At 44.0% G+C, this 21,773-nt stretch overlaps 1 protein-coding gene and 1 long non-coding RNA gene across 2 annotated transcripts; both read left to right on the forward strand.

The window, feature by feature from the left end:
* The first annotated feature begins 7,112 nt into the window (after positions 1–7,112).
* Positions 7,113–12,011, forward strand: LOC133894725 (fatty acyl-CoA reductase 1-like). The gene is made up of 7 exons (XM_062334885.1): positions 7,113–7,351; positions 7,475–7,578; positions 10,094–10,291; positions 10,410–10,512; positions 10,602–11,347; positions 11,427–11,554; positions 11,655–12,011. Exons 1-7 carry the CDS (start codon positions 7,252–7,254, stop codon positions 11,806–11,808), a joined length of 1,533 nt encoding a protein of 510 aa, XP_062190869.1. The 5' UTR covers positions 7,113–7,251; the 3' UTR covers positions 11,809–12,011.
* A 6,165-nt stretch (positions 12,012–18,176) lies between these two features.
* Positions 18,177–21,356, forward strand: LOC133895852 (uncharacterized). The gene is made up of 3 exons (XR_009905663.1): positions 18,177–18,537; positions 19,124–20,395; positions 20,722–21,356. It is a non-coding gene; the product is annotated as an uncharacterized LOC133895852 (long non-coding RNA).
* Positions 21,357–21,773: the final 417 nt, after the last annotated feature.

Here is a 21,773-nt window from a genome sequence, read left to right on the forward strand (position 1 = left end):
AGAAAACCTTGCATCCCTTGCATGCATGGAAGCAGCACAGCACCCACGAGTGGGGATCACAGCTACGAAGGAGACAAAGGGCTCCATCTCATCACGCTCTTGCTTATCATATAAGCAAGATTAATTGCACATGCTACTGTGTGTTCATTACAGTCATAAAAAAAAGAAAGTCCCATGAATATGATTACACTTTTGCAATCTGATTATGTGAAAAAGGTCTTGAGTCGTTTTGGCTACATGGACAATAACACCTCTCTGACACCTTATGATCCTAGCTTAATACTTTAAAAGAATAAAAGAATGGTTAGGAATCAACTGAGATACTCTCATATTATTGAATCACTCGTGTACCTAGCTAGCACTACAAGGCTTGATATCCAAGGTTTTTAGGATCGGGATCCTAGGTAATATCGTTTTTTGCCGAGCAAGGTCGGAATCCTATGAGATTTTTATTTTTAAAGTTTAATTTATTTTTTATATAAAAAATACATTTAACAAGCCTGAAACATCGTTAAACATAGGTTCTGAAGATACAAACTAATAAAACATGTCAGATTAAACTAATAAGACTTCATTATGCATAGATCTTAGCGATTTTGTGGGATCCTATAGAACTCTCAGCTAGGATCGTAAGATCAGATCCTATGTAGGATCTAAGCAATTTTGTGGGATCGTATAGAACTCTCATCTAGAATCATGATACTATAAATTTAAGATACATGGCGGGATCAGTATCGTTTCGACTTTGTAGTATTGTAGGATCATAAGATTCTAAGATCCACATCGGGATCCTGACAACCTTGCTGATATCTCATTTGTTGTAAGCAAATTGAGCCAATTTACTTCTAACTTGAGTGATAATCATTGGCATGCACTTGAGCGAGTTATACGCTTCTTACTAGGTATTTCACTATTCTAGGTACCTATCAGTACTAGAGCATTATAGAGATTCAAATTGGATATCCAATACTCTTGATGGATTTGCTGGATTTTCCAATGGTTAAAAACCGATACCAGCTATCCTTATGAACTGTGATAATCAAACTGTTATTGTCAAAATAAATAGTTCTAAGGATAACATGAAATCCTCAAGACATGTAAAGGGACGGTTGAGATCTGTCAGGAAACTGAGAAATTTTGAAGTGATAGCCTTGGATTATATCGAAATAGCTAAGAACATGATAGATCTATTTATAAAGGGACTATCACATAATGTGATAGATAATGCATCAAATAAGATGGATATGAGACCTATATGAGTTATACTATAGTGGTAACCCAACCTGTGTGATCGGAGATCCTATGAATTAGGATATGGGAAAAACAAGCTATTGGTTAATTGAAGGAGAGTACTACACAACCCACTCCAGTGAAGATGCAATACTCTCAAAATATGTAAGGCAGATTGGTTGTAACTAGCGAAGATGTTGTCCTATAGGGCATTCTTGAAAGAACACACCTATATGAGCCCCTAGCTGTTGTTCGTAGTCTATGAGACTTGGGTGATCTCTAATAAGCTTGTGAAGAGACCAAAGAGTACGACTTATATGCTCCACCCGGGGTAGCCTATTGGCAACCAAGTATCGGTTATGGTTTTAACTGAAACTCATTTACACAAAACATGCAAATCAAGGTGTAGTCCATTGTTCAAGTCGTGAATGAGTGTAGCTTTGAGTTCTAGGTGGATGTTCAACCCTAACATGACTCCGTCGAAACATTGGTATATTGAATAGCTTTGGGAATAGGCAAATCTTTATGGGACTTTCAGATTTGATGGGGGATTATTAGGATATATCACTACCACATAAGGGTCACCCTTGACACCCCTTTCACTACTGGTTCATTAATAACCGGCAATGATAAAGTATCGCTGCCGGTTCTTAAGCTCTAGACACGCATCAAAAGATGAGCCGACAAGAACTGGTAGTGGTAGTAGTTATCATTGCTAGTTCTTTAAAAGATGAGTATAAGACGTGCCTTTAATAACCAGTATGATAATTTTTATCTCAACCGGTTTGTATTTCAAACAGACAATAATAATATTTATCATTGCTGGTTTAAAAAAAGGCGTGTATAAAGAGACATGCCTTTAATAACAGATAGTAATAATTTGATCTGTGTCGGTTCGTATTCCAAACAGATGTGCATAAAAGACGCGTCTTTAATAATTGACAAAGACGAGCCAACATTTATCACTGCCGGTTTGTAATCCAAACCACAGTGATAATTCTTCTATAAATAGAACCCGTCTCCCACAGACTTCCCCATTTCATTTCGCGGAGCGGTGGTCACCGTCTCCACCATGGCTACCTCTGTTCCTTGTGTCTGGCTTCAACACGTCCTCGGCGTCCGGCCAACCGTAGCCACCTCACCGTCCGCCAAGCTTCAAGCTGTAGCCATATCATTTCACTCTCTGTGCCGAACTTCAACTCGTCCTCTGCATCAAATTTTGAACCACATCGCTGTCTCTCGAGCAACCCGTGTGGCCACGTGCCTTCCCTTTCTCATCATCTCCTCTCACATGATCACCTCATCTGCGCTCCCCATCTCCTCTCTCGTCTCCACTGCGAATGTAGATTTAGATAGACGTCTCCACTGTGCACGTGAATCTTGTGTGAAGATGATTGTGGTAATAGATAAATCTAAATGAATAGCAAAAAACACAAATGTGTTGAGGATGGATTGTGTTTTTGCCATTCATTTAGGTTTACTATTATCACCATGAATGTAGATTTAGATATAGGTATAAAATACTCTACTAGGAATATTTCGGCATAGGGTCTTCTGTCTCAAGTTTGAGTTTCTCGAACTTGAGATAGATCCTCACGCTGAAGAGTTCCTGATAGAGTATTTTTGTAAATACGGAAGTATTATCATTGCCGGTTCAATACATGAATCGACAATGATAATTTGGTTATCACTGTCGGTTCATATTATGAACCGGTAGTGATCATTGGGTTCAATACATGAACCGACAATATCACTGCCGGTTCATTATCACTGTTGCTAATTCACTGTCAGTTAAATAACCGGCGGTGATGTTAATTTTGAACCATCAGTGATGACGTTTTCTATAATAGTGTATGAACCTAGCCCATTTATTTGTGAGAATAATTCCCAATAAAACTCAAAGGCCCATTAAGAAATTAGAGGTGTCAGGTTTAGTCCCATATTGCTAGTGGAGGTGGAGGGAGACCAACTTATAAGGAGTCGTGTCATTTACTCCCTTAACACATGTGAATGAGAGGACTAAAAGGCCACAAACGCACGCTCCCTCACTCGTCGGGCCGGTCCAGGCCATGGCACGGGCACGGGCACGGGTTGGTCCACGACGTAATACAAATGTATATGTGGAGGTGCCCCCGCTTCGGAGGGGTCCGTCGCGGAGGTTGGGAGGATGTTGAAACTTTTAGCACTATCTAACTGTGATCATACTAACTTTGGTACAAGTTGGTCTCTGGTCCGCGTCGTGGTCCGCTTGCGTAGCAAATGAGGGAACCAACAACTTGGTCTCTGGTCTTACGTATACATGTGTATTACTCTTGCATGGTCACATGAGGCTAGGGAGTATCAGTTAATGTTAAAACTCGAATGACTGCATGGTGCCGACAGTGACCACATGTCACAAACAGAATTTCTGCACAGCAGCATGACACATCACATAATTAAATAAATTATAATAATAAAAAGAAGAAGCCAACGATGATGGTATGAACCTATTATAGCGGTACTAGTTCCGCAACTCAAAGGTCATAGACCTTAGCCGCACGACGCATTGTATTGACGGTCCTATGTCTTGGCAAAAGTCCATGATGATGGCATTCGTCTATCATAGTAGCACTAGCTCTGCACTACCCGACGATTCTGTGTCTTGGTAAAAGCCCACGATGATAGCATAAACCCATCATAGTAGCACTACATGCCTTGATCGCGCGATGCACCGCCTCAACGGCCTCGTGCCTCTGCAAAAGCCCACGACGATGGCATAAGCCCATCATAGTGGCACTAGCTCCGCACCTCGAAGGCCATAAATGTCACATCTTAAATCCCGTAGATATGTCATTAAGCATAATCATGCATCATAAGCATCATGTTAATTGTTGAGCATTTGTTGAGTGCTTGTTAATTTCAATGGTGGCTTAACATTTGTTATGAGCTATGAAAATATCCGATCTTGGAGTTTTCTTTAGTTCAAGTTCCGCATAGGCGTTGTGGGTGAATCCAATTAAAATGAGTTTATCTCGTATTGTAATCATTGCATCAAAATTCGTAAATTTTTTGGAGCATTAGAGCACCTTGGTTTGGGTTAATTAAAGGAGAGAAAGAAACTAGGGAGAGAAAGAAAAGGAAATAGCAACTGTAATGGACATGAGACACTAATAAGTGGGGCCCACTCCCCTACCTCTCTTTCAGCTGCAACAACATCCCTCCCTATCACTCTCTCTCACTCTCACCCTCTCTCCCTCCCAACCAAAGCAGCCCAAAGAGAGCAGCTGCTCTCCCTCCCTCAACTCCCTCCATTTCTCCCCCAAATCATCCCTCAAGAAGCAAAAATCAAGGTATGCATGTGGTACCATTGCGTTTCCAAATCATTCAATCTTTTTGCGCATGCACGAAGGATTCGAGCTGTTCTTCATCTCCCCAAATTCTTTTGGTTGAAGCTTGTGGAACAACAGCTTGGCCTCTCTTCCCCAAGCTTTTTCCTCCATTTTTCAACCTCAACCGATAGTCACCGACCTCAACAAGGACCTTAGGTAAGTCTCCTAGGGTCCCCATGGTGAGAATGCACGGATTGGTTTGGTTAAGTTCAAGTTTTTGGGCTACAATCGAGTAGTTGCGAAGCACCACTTCATTCTTTTTGCTTTGGAGCTTGTAGGAGAATGTTTGGATGAGCAAGAGCTAGTGAATCGTGCTTGTGGAGTGGGTAATTTAAGTCTAGAATCCATGCTTTAGTGCCAACACATGCTCATGTGGGATAGGTTTTAACATGCAAGTTGAATCGGTCGACAAATCATCACAAACTCACATTTGCTAGTTCACCCGAATGTTTCAGATTCTAGACTAGAAGTTCTGGATAACCCGAGTTAAAACTATCCAAGAACCCCTATCCGAAAGTTTTGTCCTTCCACTGAAAATTCTGAATTAATTCGAGTTGAACCGCCCAAGAGCCACTGTTCGGAACTACACCCGGAAGTTTTCAACCACCCGGAAGTTCTGACCTTAATCCGGAACTTCCGATTAAATAGCATTGCAACCTGAGAACTCTTGTTCAGAACCACACCTAGAAGTTCTGAACACTAGGAAGTTCTGATCTTAATCTGGAACTTCCAGTTAAATAAAACTTACCAACCCAAGAACCCTTGTTCGGAAAAATACTGAAAGTTTCGATCTTAATCCAGAACTTCTTGTTCTTCCGCACGTCTTTGTACTCTTAGCTTGTTGTACTGCATCCTCACTCTTAATGCATCTTGTAGCATACATCTTTGCACATCATTCATGCTCATCGCATTGCATGTGCTCTTCTTTAGAGAACGAAGGATCGAGCGTGATGCGGGCGTGTGATCGAGGGAGATCCAGAGTTTGTTGCCGTTAATTGTGAAGCGGAGCACCAATGCACGCATCTAAGCATATTCACCTTATAGTTTGGATCATGCGGAGTCTCAATTGATAAGTTACCGCTCTATGCATGTTGTGCATGTTTAGTGAGTCTGTGTCAGGTTTCATGGGTAGAACCTATATTGATGCATTATTTCTACCTTGTTTTGCTGATGATCCCTATCATTGTAACCTGGATATAACATGTCGTTGTCTAACTTAAAAGTTATTCGAGGGCGATTGAGGGTGCGTGATTGCAGGCTACCTCCCTCAGCCTCGTCATCGACTTCACCTCCGGATACCTCCATGGGGCTCCGGACCACACTGTCTCCATCGAGCCCCGCCGCAACGACACTTCGGGTGGTGCGACTCCGTCAAACTACGCCACTGTCACCCTCGGCGTGCGACTCCATCGAGCTCCACCTCTGGAGCTGTTGAGGGGGTCTCAATGGCCTATCTCCGTCGAGCCTCGCCACAGCGACTCTTCGGGTGGTGCGACCCCATCAAACTCCACTTCCAGGCTTCCGGCTTCATTGTCGACTCGGCGTCCAGCTCCAGCCGCTGTGCCCCAGACGATGTCGCCCTCGTCGAGCCTCCTAGCCGTCTACTCCACTTCCGGTTCTGGCCACTCTGCCCCAGATGATGTCGCCCCGGCCAAGCCTCCTCGCCATCTACTCCCCGTCCGGCTCTGGCCGCTGTGCCCCAAACGATGTCACCTCGGTCGAGCCTCCTTGCCGTCTACTCCATGACCGTCCTTTGCCGCCGAGCTTCGGACAACTTTGCCCTTGTTGAGCCTCCTCCTCTGTCGGCTCCGTTTCGGGTGCCTACCGTGGAGCTTCAGACCGCCGCACCCCGTCCGGCCTTGCCGCCGCCCTCTTGGTCACTTGCTGTGGGTTTCGCCACCGACATCACATCATGTGACCTTGACGAACCTTGCAGCTCTTGTTCCTAGCCAAAGGCGTCCATGCTGCTACGATGAAAAGCCATCTATTTATCCTGACTTCGAAGGGGCTGGAGCTAGTTCTCTATGCATCTGCTTGCCCATCAGAGCCTCAGAACTAGCGGATGAGGGGGTGTTGTTGGGGAAAATGCCTCAGCCCATGGGTATCCCGACGGTGTACGGCGGTGACTAAAATTCCCAAATTGATATAGCTCATGTAAAAGAAGCAAATGAGCAACGGTAGCCTCCTATATACACAATTGTAACATTATTTTGGAGATAGAATGATAATTTCTGAACCCACAAGGGGCAGACAAAAAGGATCGACTCTTTAACTCATTCCACATACTCTCTTTCTCTGGGTCTCTCTCTTCTCCTTCTTGGCTCTGTGTTTTTCCTAAGTTTGAGCCTCCCTCTGAGATGTGAGAAGAAACCCCCGCCGCAGTGCCCCAACACTTTTAATTTTCGTGCAGACGGTCCTCTCACGTTTTTAATTTGTCCCCACAACACCACACTGTAGCCACGTCATTGCTGCCTGCCAAAATGCCTGACTCTCTGTGTATAAATATGTGTGCAAATGTCTCTCTCCTCTCACACTCTCTCTCCACACCATAAGTTCTCTCTCTCCACATAATCTCACACAAGCCTATCTCTCTTTTTCTGTCAAGCGTGCAAGCCAGCAAAGATTAGGAACTAGAAGAGAGGCAGTGAGAGAGATGAAGACGATGCTGGATAGCATGGACGCGGCGAGGATCATAGGGTACTTCAAGGGCAAGAACATCCTCATCACTGGATCAACTGGCTTTCTTGGAAAGAGTATGTGAATCTATATGTCTCTTGCAAAGAACTAGATCATAGAACCTCGCTGCTATTTTTTCATTAAGCAAGGAAAGAAAACAGCATACGTGTGAAAATATGCATATATATGCATGCATGCAGTTCTTGTGGAGAAGATACTGCGGGTGCAGCCTGATGTAAACAAGATGTACCTCCTGGTACGAGGTATCGACGCGCCATCTGCAAAGCAACGCGTCCAACAAGAGGTAATTAACCACCAACACATGCATGCATGCACACTACGATTAATTAATACTATCTCAACCCTGCACTTCTCTTCATTAAAGATGTGTTTATGCGAGTAATTAATTTCTTCTAGGAAACCAAATTGCGTGCGTGGTCTTTTTACTATTTGGATTGAACTTTTGAAAATGATGTAGTTAGATTTGTCTTGAAAAGTATTTCTATAACATTATAACTTTATTATGTTTTGCATAAATTATATGCCAAAGTTTTATGTTAGTGATCGTGTTTGAGTCAAAACGACACTCTTTTGTGACTAGACTAAGACCCCGTTTGATAGGGTTTTAGTTTGATAGGGTTTCAGAATTATTTTTAAAATCGTTTTGCTACTTGGTTGGATTCTGATTCCTGAATTAAAGGATGGTGGTCCAATTGACAAATATACCCTTATTTGTATGTGCTAATTTTTTGCAAAATAAAATATGAAATCATAATGCAATAATAACATCCATTAATCAGGTCACAATAGATTAGAAACATCATCCAAGTATTCTGATATCAAAAATATCAATGCATGAGTAGGGCTATGTGTTGGGGATTTTTGGTCCTGTGGGAAAACATGTAATTACTTGGAATATGGTAGGGGGAGGTAGGAAAGGAGGAGGTGATTCTTGTATGAAACCATTTTTAACCCGTTTCTCCCTGGCAGTGTAAAAATAAGAAATGTTCCTCTAATTTCTGTTTCGAATCACATGCTCATTATACAGTTTGGTAGGGATTCTCCTATTTCTGGATAGAATCGCCCTAAGAATCCCTGCCAAATGCCCCCTTGATAACGTCGTTCACTCCAGGCAATTGCCGATGGCCAAGATAAAAGAGGAGGTCAGAATGGGAACCTTAGGAGAGGAGCCAGGCGATTTGCTCTCTCCATCCGGCGATTGCATGCCCCGTGTATTTCGTCCGTCTGGATTTTACTCCTGCTTTACTAATTAATATAAATAGCCCGTTTCGTTTAAGAAAATAACGTCTTCTCATCCTCACTCTAGTACATTGACAAGCTAGCACGCATGCAACATCGCGTGTGTCGACTAATCCATCCATCTGTGGACACATGCGTTAATAATGTTTTGGCGGTCATCCTACTGATCGATGATCGATGGATCAACAAGAGTTTGTTAGTTCCCTGTGTCGCGGAGAGGATTAAATATTTGCCACATGCACATGATGGGACGATCGTAGGTACGTACGCTCTAGCTCTTCATGGCGCCAGCTACAGCCTCTGCATCGTGCATGCACCGATCCAAGCAACCTGGATAAGTATCTATGCATGGCTGGATCTGATCTGCATGTTATTTTCTGTTTTCGCGTTAACAATTAACCGTCTGATCATCGAGCGGCGCAGTCGATATATATATAGTAGATGGGACAGGTTCCTTCAATTCGGCTTCAGCATGCATTTTTGCTTGTCCTGGTCTGGTCATTATTAGTAATGAACGAGCTCATCAGTACGTACGTACACGGCCGGCCAGTCTACCCTCGAGCACTGATATTGAATTGAATGAGGCATATGGCTGGTTGGTTGATGTGTAAGTAGAATTCATTTCTTGATTGGACTAAGGTTGGCTGACTGGTCCATCCAATAATTCAACAAGGTAATAGTAAAAAATAGACTCCCTATTGGGGGAATAGATTCCCTATAGTAAATCATGAGACATATGTTGTCGGTGATATAGGAATTAGGGGTCCCTGAGTCCTGAGGTCAGAACAACAGAGTGTCACGTGGCGCTCTCCCTCGGGGGTTATCTCCCTAAGGTCCGAGAAGACCAAGTACCGGGAAGAGGGTGCTCGGGGCCATGAACAGTGGTCCCTGAGTACCCGAGTTCCCCGATGACCCAAGAAGGCCGAGTTCCGAGAGAGGTTGCTCGGGGTCATGAACAGTGGCCCCCCAGGCACCCGAATTCCCCGATGACAAGAAAAGTCAGTTCCGGAAGAGAGTACTCGGTGACATGAACAGTGGCCCCTGAGCACTTGAGTTCCTCGAGGACCCGAGCAGTCAAGTTCCGGAAGAGATTGCTCAGGGCCGTGAACAGTGGCCCCCGAGCATTAGGTTCTCCGAGGACCAAGAGAGGGCATATCCGGGAGAGAGTGCTCGGGGCTGTGAACAGTGGCCCCCCAAGCACTCACAGTTCCCCGAGGGCCTAAGAAGTCCTTCGCCCATGGTCCCCACAGGGCCTCAGCGGTGAGGTGTCAGTTAGTGAGAGGCCCGATGCTGCATTTAAGAGGACGTGTGTCCTGTCATTTCCAACTACTCCCCTCACGCCTGCTGTCAGTCCCTGCCACAGTCTGGCAGGAAGACGTGACATATATTCTTGACAAATATGTTAGTCCTAATGACTATGTTATAATAAAAAAAATTAATCATATCCTAGTAGGATCATTTTCGCTACATAGATTAATAGCAATACATTAGTTATCACAACCAAATAACAATTAATTAATTAATTAGTCCATGACAAAATAATTTTGTGGTGCATGCAGGTTATAGGAACAGAGCTGTTGGGCCTCCTGAGGGAGAAGCATGGCAACGGGTTCCAGCGGTTTATCGAGGAGAAGGTTGTTGCTTTGGCCGGAGACATCAAGTATGACAACTTGGGGCTGGAGGTTTCCAGGTTGGAGGAACTGGCAAAGGAGATCGACATCATTGTCAACATCGCTGCAACAACCAACTTCTACGAAAGGAAATTAAACCGGATTTGCATCAAATTAACTAGAGCATTAATTGTTTTGCACGACAAATATCGTCTGATCTTTTTTTAGGAAATTAAACCGTAGTAACTTTTTGATAACCTGCTGCAGATATGATGTTTCCTTGGATGTGAACGTGATGGGAGTGAAGCACCTGTGCCAGTTCGCCAAGCAGTGCGCCAAGCTCAAGATGCTCATGCATGTCTCCACTGGTCAGTACACTACTCGACCATATCCATGCAGCAACTCACTGCTATCAACTGTGGAGTATTCAATCTGATGCATGCATGCATGCATGCAGCTTATGTGTCCGGCGACAGGGAGGGTATGCTCCTGGAGAAGCCAATCATGCCCGGCGAGTCGCTGCGGGAAGGCGCGTTCCTCGACGTCGACGCGGAGCTGCGCCTCGTCAGGAACGTCAAGAAGGAGCTCAACGCCACCAACGACGCTCACAAGACGGAACTCAACGCCAGCGACTCCCTCGAGGCGCACCAGACAGAGCGGAAGGCCATGAAGGAGCTCGGCCTCCAAAGGGCTCGTCACTTTGGGTGGTCCAACACGTACGTCTTCACCAAGGCCATGGGGGAGGTGCTTCTCGGCCAGCTCCGCGGCGACATCCCGGTGGTGATCATGCGCCCCAGCATCATCACCAGCGTCCGGGCGGACCCGTTGCCGGGGTGGATGCAGGGCACACGCACCATCGACACGCTCATCATCGGCTACGCCAAGCAGAACCTCTCCTGCTTCCTCGCCGACCTCGACCTCGTCATGGATGTCATCCCGGGGGACATGGTGGTGAACGCCATGATGGCAGCGATGGTGGCGCACTCGGAGGAGAGGGGAACGCAGGTGGTGTACCATTCCACCTCGTCCCTGCGCAACCCGGCCACCTACAACGTGCTCTACGAGTCCGGCAGACGGCACTTCACGGAGAACCCGCGCGTGGGGAAGAACGGCGAGGTCATCCCCACCAGCGAGATGTACTTCTTCAACACCATCGCGCGATTCCACCTTTACATGATCCTTACCTACAAGCTACCCCTAGAGGTCCGTCGGATCATTTGCCATATGTTTAGTTACGCTGCACCGTGAAATCTTGTTAAATAAAACGGACGTGCGCGTGCAGATTCTGCATTTGGTGAATCTGCTGCTCTGCGGGATCTTCTCGCGGCTCTACAACGACCTCAACCGCAAGTACAAGTTTGTGATGCATCTTGTTGACGTCTATGGCCCCTTCGCCTTCTTCAAAGGATGGTAACTACTGTTCATCTTATAGTTAAACTCAATTCAGCAAATTAAACTACAGATCACATATCTATTCTCAATTACTAATCTTCTTTCCCCGGTGATGAAGCTTTGATGACATGAACTTGGAGCGGCTGAGGTTGACAATGACGATGAAGACCCAAGAAGATCAGATGTTCAATTTCGATCCCAAGACCATCGATTGGGACGATTATTTCTACAGAATCCACATACCTGGTGTTCTCAAGTACCTCTGCAAGTGAAGACCTCTTTTCTTGTTTCTTCACCTTCTTGCTATATAGAGAAAAAGCTCTTATTCTGTATCAAAAATAAATCCATTTGTTGTACCTGTATGGATGATTATCAAGGACAAAGGGTGTCATATCCGACTAGATTGTTAATTGTATTGGAGAAACTCCATAGCTTAAATAGTGATAAATGTGCCTGTGTTAGGCTGAAATCTGAACTTAGTTTCTATATGTATCAATGACAACGAAAAGGGTCAGGAATTTGGATCTGAAAGATACATGATTTAATGTGAAAACCCCTCCAATGTGGAGATAAAATCCATATGAGATAAATATATATTACAATGGCTTAGGGCACAAGTACCAAAGTTGTCATATATTTATAGGTCATATTCAGAGCGTAACCGATTAGCAGTCTATCTGTAATTTTGATGCATAATATCTAACAAAAAAGATTTATAATCTCTGTGTTATTTGAAGAGAATGAACAGTACATTACCCAAAATATCACATAAATACTACTGTGGAGAAGAAAATTGCTACCGGAATGGATGATTCATGATTGTATCAAGTGCACACAAGCTTGTTGTATCAAGAAAGAAATTACTAATATCTGCTGCTTACTGGTTGATGTTCTGGTCATTGCTTCAACGGGGAGGAGGATCAGGACATTGTCACTTTTGGCGTGTTGTACCTTGGAGGTCTTCGCCAGGAACGAGTGGACATTTAACAACAGGCTTGGTTACATTTGATTTTGTGTCGAACTTCTAGCTTGTCTTTATGGTGTTTCACCACTATGTATCACAGCTATGTGCTGATTGACGTAACAAATTAATTAATGGTTGTGTTCATCTTATGCAGAGGCTGGGATCTAGAATATTAAATAAAAAAACTAACGCCTGATGCTGCATCGATCGATCTGGTACGTTTGTGCTAGCTACTACTGTGGTTTGACACAAGATGCCGCTCTATTTCTTTCAGGCCGGACCAAATTCAAATCCCAGTCATAATCACCATGGCAAGGAAGCCTTCCTCCAAGCCTTGTTCCCGCCAATGCCAGTCGAGTCACCAATGCTCGCCATTACCTGCTAACAAGTAAGACAACATGGAGCCTAGGGATCATGAGGCCCAAACCATCATCTTCCTAACGAATTTGGCTGAGCTAGCTCCATGTAGGCGGCTGAGGTGGACAGCTAGAGCATGAGGGCATGAATTTGTGCTTTGTGTTCTCTATGTTGTCACGAGGGCTTTATTACCTTTTTCTTTCCCTAACGTGGCCTCCAACAGATCAAGTGGGAAAAAGCCAAATGGTGAGAATATCTGGACATTCACATGCAAAAATATATATGCAAAACTCGGGACACATCCTAATTTCTTCATTTAACAATGCAAATCGAGACAATTTTAGGAAGCCCTCAAAGCAATTTGCAAGTTCAAGGGTGGGTAAGAGAACAATGCAACTTCAGGGACTCCAAACATGCCAAACCACTGATTCGGGCAGCTTCTATATATTCTATTGTAGGAAAACCTTTCTTTTCTTTCAAGAGGACTCCAGTTCTTCATTCTCTGTCCCAGACTTCTTAAGCACTGCAAACTCACTTTCACCAAATCCATGTAATACACATGTGGGTGACAACCGACATTAAGAAAGATTTAATCCTGGCAAGAACAACATTAAATCCACATATAATACAAGTGGATGACAACCAACATCAAAATAATCTTGACAGAAGCACCATCAAAACTATAACATCCCAGTTTTAGCATTTAGAATATAACAAAATTCACCTTTTTATTTTTTTTCTAAATAATTAAACCACATAAAATCAAGAAAATATATATTTGAATATATATATATACTTGTATGTATATATTCAAATATATTATTTTGGCTAAGTATTCTAAAGTGCGCCAAATTATATTCTAAATTAATCCCTGCAATGATTTGAATCATATGCATTTTGGTTTGTTGTTTTTATGGTTCTTTGAGAGGAGATTTGAATTTGAATGTCTCTCAAATTCAAATCTATTGTTAGATTCTTTTTCACCTCAAATCCAAATTGAATTCAAATCTTTTTAATTGAAATTCCCTCCCAAAGTCAGAGCTTCAAATCCAAATCATAATTCAAATACTCTTATTTGAATTTATGCCAAACCCAAATCCAAATTCAAAACCAAATTCAAATGTTTACTTTTGATTTTACTCAAATCAAAAACCAAATCAATTTAATCCTCTCGGGCTGCCTCCTTTCCTTTTTCCTTCTGCGCAGCCCACCAGCCAGCCCAGCCAGCCTAGCTCATTCCCTCCCCACTCCTCCACGTGTGTGGGCCGCAACGCCGTTCCTGCCTAGTGGTGCGTTCACCCGCTCGGGCCAATGCTCACACGCGTGTGTCCGCCCACACATTAGCCATCCACTGCACGCCCCTCAGTGCTCATTCTCTCCCTCATTGCTGCATGGACCCCGCCGTCGCTGTGCTCTTCTCCCTCCTCCAGCTTGCCGCCACTGTTGATAGTCGCGCTACTGCTTTTCCGTGCCATTAAGACAATGCGGCTTCGGTACCCGCCCTCACTCTCTCTCTCTGTTCTCAGCGCACCCAAGTCAAGGGCTGACGCCCGCGTGACTTTGGCCTCCGCCGCACTCACATGGCCAGTGCAGTGTTGCCATGTCGCGTGAATTAAGGTGGGCATCGGCCACAACACTACTCACCGAGGACAACGCGACACCATGAGCTCCGTACTCCTCAAGCCAACCCGTGAAGCTATAAAAGGCGCAGCTCAACCCTCTTTTCCCCCTTTCTCCCCGTCTGCACCACTACCACCGTTGTTACCCTACCATTGTCGTCTCTTCCCCTTGACCAACTGAGGAGCACTAGAAGCGTGCCGCCATTCCTGTGTCGCCCTTCCTCGCTTAGGAGTCGAACATGAGCACACCCGAGGCCGAGCAGCCGCCACCGCCACCAAAGCGTCGTGCCACTGGTGAAGGTTCATCTAGCCCCTAAGTGTGGTTTTGATAATTAATGACAATACCTATAGACTAATAATTGTCATGCCTTAATGTCTTATCTATAATACATATCACCCTTGGTTTTACCAATTCTTATCTATATTAACATCGGACGACGTCGTGATATCTATCATGCTTAGGATGGAATACACCTCTTCGGAGATGTTACTAGTGGAATACGTCTCTTCAAAGATATCGCTTCACTATTTAATCAATCCAACTCATATGCCATGATCATGGAGTCCTTGATGTGGTGTGGGATATGCCGGGTGGTGTGTAAAATGGGTGAAAATTGTTTTGGTGGGGGCAAGTAAAGTAATCTTCCTATAGAGGATGCTCTTGAGGGTTTGAATTACCTTTGTGGTATTAATTGTCAACTGAAGATGTCTGCCCCGACCGTATAAGTACCGAATCATTACGCCATCATGCTAAGCCACCCTAGTATAACCATGCGTCCTGTATGAAAAGGACTTGATCTCTCACCCCATTAGTTGAGCTCATTATCCACCCTGGAGGTACAAATACAACGAGAACTCTGGAAAAAACTCGTTACTGTGCGCAATACGAGAGCTGGCTGGTGACATTGTAATAGCCATCAAGCTATGATTAATTCAATGCTTCAAACCCCTATTTTTCCTGTGGGTGGATCATGTAGCAACATGCTGGGTGGGTATGAGATCTCAGTATGATTCGCTCGTCCGCTGGCAATGGCTGGAGGCTGGGCATATCATATGGGTATAGTGTACAACCTCTCTTGAGTGTAAATATATTCGAATAGTCATGTCCACGGTCATATACATGCGAAGCAATGACCTCACTTGGTTAGACTCAGGGCGTGTGTATCTTTGATGATGTTGCTGGCTAAATTTGCCAGGAGCTGTGTGGTACTGGAAATACACTAGACACAATGACAGAGACTATGGAGCGAGGTGTAGTCCCTCTCAGGACCGAAACCCCTCAGATATACCTTATTACCTTGTTTACTCTATTTCAATGTTAACAATAGAGAATATAACTGGATACATGTATAAACTGTTTTACGCTTAAAACTAAACCGTAAAGCCTTTTTCCTTAGTCATCCTTTATACATCTATTAAACCCTTGCAATAATATAGAACTTACTGATACCTTCCGTACTCTTTCTTGCTATCATTCAGATGAAAAAGCAGATGACGACTTCGTTGGAGACGAAGGTGCAGATGAGGAGTAGGTTAGGGGCCGCGTTTGCACCCTAGCTACTTGTGGCTTTGGGCAGTTGTTCTGATGTGCTTTTGTTGGCTTGTTGGCCAAGGCTTATAATACTCTATTGTTTAAGATATCTGTATTTTTGTAACCTTAATACTTTTATATATATTGTATGACTATGATGCTATAATTATTGTACTATGTGTATCAGTTAGTTGATCTAGGATTGATACGATAGGCATATGAGATCTGGAAAAGATGTCTTACAAAAACCTAAGTAGAAGTAGATATATACCAATGGGTAACAACCAACCAACAAAATGATAATCCTGACATGAGCAGCATTTATCAATGCGTGATAAACCCGGAAGAAAGTTTGATAAAGTGGGGGCAAAAGTGGACCACAACAAGAGCATGCTAGAGTAATAATCCATGAATCCATCCACTAAACACGAATAAGTAACATACAGTCTTCGTGGTATCATAATAATTCTTAAATATTTTGCTAAATAAATTAATAATTCTTAAACAGAGAGGAAAAAAGATCCTAGAAGAAGTTCTCTCATGAATCGAAAGAAAAAGAATCGGACCTAAGCCGCTTATTTTGGTGGACCAATTATAATAGTGTATATAGTTAGAGTTTATATAGCTGTATAACGAATGCCATGTAGTTAAAGCTGGGCTAGAATTGTAGTTCTAATAAGAGTAAGAGTTGTAGTTATATATATAATACCGTCATATTTTAGACTCTAGCTGCGCAATTGCTGGCTAGTTGAAAGAGCTGTACTCGGTTCCAGCAAATTTCAGTTGGCAGTTGCACCCACAGAACTGCAATATTTCACCACGTCAAACAATAACATTAGTGGCAGCTCCTGTTACACTCCTAGCGGTTAATTACGTACTCCTGAACATGACTTAGGAGAGTGATTATTTTGACAGCTTCAGAAAATCTATCACATCTTTTTCAGAGATTCACGGTCTGTTTATCTTCATTATTGCGAAAGAAAAACCGTCATGGCAATTGGCAAGGCAACATTGAATCAATGCTAACCCGTGCTACCGCCGAGGCCCTGCAGCGTCCACATGACCGGCCGGTGGTATAATTTCGGATAGATTTTGTTCAGAATTAGATAAATTTGACCCAAAATTTCAATTTGCCTTCAAAATTCTCCGAATGGAAACCAGACCGGTAAGACTAGTAACTGGCCTTACCGGTCCTACGGGTGGTTGGCAGTAAAATTTCAAATCAGTAGCTTGAATACTGATGGTAGCTAGCTCCTCATCGCCCTAACTGTAATTCATTCGGTACTCAGTTGTCGTGATAAGTGAGGGCTTTATAAGTGAGGGCTTTACCACCAGGTGTCAGTTGGCATAGCATTCATTAGGCGGCGTATGAGAGGCACTAGAATTCATTGTTGGTTCTCGTTTAGACCGTCTCGAACCATATTCCTTTTATTTCATTCTCTTTCTGATCTTTTTTTCCATTTTTATTTATTTTATTTTCTCTCATCTACAACCGCTTCTTTTCGAGGAGAATCGCGAAAGAAAAGAAGAGAGAATCTCATCTTGAAGGGAATGATCTTGGAAATCTCTTGGTGACGAAAACTGTGAAGGGAAACCGTTGAAACGTTGAAGAGAACGAAAATTCCTTCACAACGAGAATTTGCGCTGTGAAGTGAATCCCTTGGGCTTAGTCTTAGGATGGTGGCCAGCAGTTACGGCATGGCCGGCTCTACTCCTGCTCATCTATCTTGAAAGAGATTGGAATTCAACATACTTTGTATTAGGAGCTGTTGTGCAGGTATTTCTAGCCGCATACAGGAGCTAACCATCCTCTAACTAACTCCTAACAAACTTGCATGAACTCTAACAGATGCGCCTGGAGAGCAACCGCACAAGCAGGAGATGGTGAGAGTGGAGATAGTGTGCAGGAGAGCATGTATATATCGCTAACATATCTAAATGCAACCACATGCATTTGTCGAATCTGTTTTCAGTGTCTCTTTCCTCGTTTCAGTGCCTCCCTGCTTTCAGGTCATATTCGTTTCTATTCAAACACGTTTCCTTCAAATACCTGCATATCTAAATGTGACAGCATTTGTGTGACGCCCGTCTCCGCAACAGCCGTCGCCCACAACCTCCCGCTCCCACTCTGCCCACGCCGTGCCGCAATTGCCACCGAAAAAGTCGCCGCACGATCTCCACCCCGCGCCCCTCTCCGCAACCGCTCCTCCCGTCTATATAATCCAAATCAAACCCCCGGACGGACGTCCTCTCACCACACCGCGCCCAAAGCCCCAAATCTCATCGAGTTTCCTCCCTCAGAGCGCCTTCACGACGTTGCCGAACCTTCCCCGAAGGTTGCCGCCGTCGTTGAGCCGTTGGAGACCGCCCTGACGTGAACTTGCCCCTCAAATGGGTTCGCCGTCATCTCCTCTCCGCGTTCCACCGCTCGCCGTCGAAGGCCGGCCACCGGAGCTCAACTCCGGCGACTCTCCGGCCAAGCGCCACCGCACTGAGCCCCGCACCGCCGATGAGAGGAGGAAGACTCAAAGTGAGCCATCTGATCTTGCAGCAACAGCCACGATTAGATTGCAAAATATCCCTTCGCTAGCCAATTAGATCGCGCCACGTGTCCTCTTTAACCCAGTCAGCGCCACGTGTCGCTCACGTGTTAGCTGCGTCAGCCGAGCCGAGCCGATCAGCGTCCACGTCAGCGTGATAATGTCATGCTGACGTCATAAATAGAGTTTTCTAATTAAAAATAAATCTGTTAATTCTTTTAAATATGTACATTTGCAGTTAGGTCCCTAGACTTTTATGATTTCACAAAATAACCCCTGACAGTCCTGTTATTTTACTTTTAGCCCCTGAACTTTTAGTTAATTGCAAATAGGTCCCTGGACTTTTACAAATCAGCCCCTAGAATTTTCTATTTTACAAATTAGCCCTTGTTCTTTTTCAGAAAAGCCTTTGTAGCTTAAAATCCTCATAACTTTTTCATACGAGCTCCGTTTTAGGCGATTCTCACGCTCCTGCGATCGTAGCAGCGAGTACTTCCCGCTAGTAGATTTTTTATAGTGCCTTGCTTCTGTTTGGTGCACTGTTCTTAGTGTTTACTTTGTGTTGTTTGTCGGAAGTTCCTACGATTAGTCGATGACGTTCTGGAACAGTTCGAGTGACTTTAAGATCAAAATTTCGACAACACTGAGCAGCACTTCGGAAGGAGGCAAGTGTCCTTAAACATCTTGCACCTATTTTTACGAATTTATGTTAGTTGTTTATCCTTCATTGCATGTTTGTCTAAATTGAAAACCTATGAATAGAGTTTACTAGCTTTTGTCTGAATATCCTTGTCGCTATTGATGAGTCATGGGAAGAGAATGGTAGATATGCTAGTCGCTGTTCTGGTTGGGTTAGAAGTTAAACTTGACTAACGATTATGCAACATGAATTGGGTATGATAATCTTTCGTAGCAACATGGAATAGAGATCCTAACAGGGAGGTTGTTATGTGGATGGTGCATGAAGGCGCATGTGTTGTGCCGCACTTTGGGAATGTGTCTGTTCTTGTGTGGGGTCCTAAGGACCGGTTCTTGAAGCCTGTAACCCGGCATAACAGCACAACCATAAGGCCTATATGGGTACGGCCTGGCCAAGTAATTAGTGTCCTTCATATTCTGTACGCACCAATGGACGGTTAAGTGGCACAAGATGTGGCCTCTACAGTGGATGAAATCCCTGTTAGTGGTGAAACCTTAGTGGGTGCATATGGATTTGGAGGCGCTTTGTAACGGCCTTGTAGTGAGATCCTGGCTCTACACCCCAGAAGTATGAAGCAAAACGGGAATCACGACTCGTGGGTAAAGTGTGCAAACTTTGCAGAGTGTAAAATTGATCGATCAGCCGTGCTCACGGTCAAGAGCGGCTTGGGCTTCTTCGTGATTATATGGGAATCCTAAGGGTTGATTTGGGTAGTCGGGTGGTGGAACTCCCGATGAGTCGGTAGCCGAATATGGAATATCTGGTGAGCCTAGTAGTCGGATGAAATTCGATGAGCTGTTCTTCTTGTTTAAGTTGTGTCTTTATACCTAGTAAATAGGATGCCTGATTCTGGGAGTTGTAGGTTAATGTTGCTTAGTGCAGTAAACCAGTGTCTAACCTTTTTCTTGACTTAAGCCGTCATGTCATATTTTTCTACACTTTGCGGAGTACGATATGTACTCACACTTGCTATTTTCAAAAATAAATACTGCTCAGTTGGAGAAGACTACACAGAGATCAATGAAGCTGAAGACTACAATGAAGATGGAGCGTCCTAGGTCGCGTTGCCCCCAGTCGATTGCCTGTGGTGTGCTCTAAAGCTTTTGTTAGAGTTTTCTCGAGTTCTTCCGCTGCTGTTCAAAACTCTGGTAATTGTTTCAATAAAGTTGTTTTTGTTCGATATAGAACTGTATATCACTGATATGTCACCGCATATATGATGAAAATGATCCTGATATACATGTGGAATACACTTGATTGTTCTTTTGAAAAACCGGACGTGACAATTTGTCGAATCTGTTTTCAGTCTCCTTTTTAGTTTCTATTCAAACACTGCACGTTTCCATCTTAGTGCAAAGGTACGCGGTACTTCCGCATTCCCAAAGAGAAAAATAATTTAGTGTCAAGAAAAGGCAGAGGCAGATACAGTTTCCTGGCCGTTTTTAGTTAACTAACCAAGTTCTTTGCATTGCAGAAACTACCAATGCAGCGAACGAGCGAGGCTGGTAATTTTAATTTGCTGCGCTTGGTTCCAGTTAATGGTGGTTGAGCTAATACGTGATCGATCAATATAATGCCCAATAGATCATCACCAAGTCTCCAACCAATCATGGCATGGGGAACCACAGGTGTCATGCATGCCATGGCAGCAGCACCCAGTAGTGGGGCACCCAGTAGTGGGGATCACAACTATATGAAGGAGGCAAAGGTGTCCATGCCATGGCAGCAGCAACCAGTAGTGGGGATCACAACTACAATAAGCAAGATTAATTGTATATGTTTATAAGTGTTAGGGGAAATATTCTAGTTCACCGATAATACTAAGGGGACGCCATTAAAAGTTTCTTTGGAGATCTTGGGTTCCGGACTCTCTACTAAAGCTAAGGCTTTCAGAGATAAGGGAAGAAGTTGGCCTCCGAAGGGAATATCAGCAAAAGAAGAACATCAAAGATAATTGGCCTGACACGAGTTGACTAGCAATTAATACCGGTGTAAGTGGTGGCCACCCTGATATTCCAGCGCAAGTGGAATCCAGACTGACACTTTGACAGTGCGGCGCCGCAATGGGCGACCGACTGAGTACCACGCCCTTAGGGCTAGTTGCACCACTATATTATCATAGTATATAATATCTTCTGATTAGGGGTAAATGCATCCTACCTAGGTTCATATCGTGCGATTCGATCGGCCCTAGGTCCTTATGGTATAGTGATAGTTTGTATCGCTATCTTTATAAGAGCATGGGTGCACATTTTACACCCTAAGCGTCACTATAAATATAGACTCATGGCCATCAGGTCAGGGGACCAATTTTTTTTACTATCAACATGTCTTTGGTTCTCCCTCCTCTCTACTTCTTCTCCAAGATTAAGTATCATCTCTAGAAGAGACTCCCGCCGTACTTTGTTTGTGAAAGACATCTTCTCTTCCGCTAACAGCGCGCTATTCGTGAGGAGGTGAACATAGAAGTACAAAGGGAGGTAGGACACCACCAAAGACTACCCAGACGCTACGACCGAGGCCGCA

This window comes from Phragmites australis, chromosome 16 (genome assembly GCF_958298935.1).
Source record: "Phragmites australis chromosome 16, lpPhrAust1.1, whole genome shotgun sequence".
In the NCBI taxonomy this organism is placed as follows: domain Eukaryota; kingdom Viridiplantae; phylum Streptophyta; class Magnoliopsida; order Poales; family Poaceae; genus Phragmites; species Phragmites australis.

Bases quoted from the DNA above. Each gene is read 5' to 3' on its own strand.
- LOC133894725 (XM_062334885.1), top strand. From the start codon at position 7,252: ATGAAGACGATGCTGGATAGCATGGACGCGGCGAGGATCATAGGGTAC. The intron at 11,348-11,426 runs GTCCGTCGGATC...GTGCGCGTGCAG, and splicing joins CCTACAAGCTACCCCTAGAG to ATTCTGCATTTGGTGAATCT. The intron at 11,555-11,654 runs GTAACTACTGTT...CCGGTGATGAAG, and splicing joins TTCGCCTTCTTCAAAGGATG to CTTTGATGACATGAACTTGG.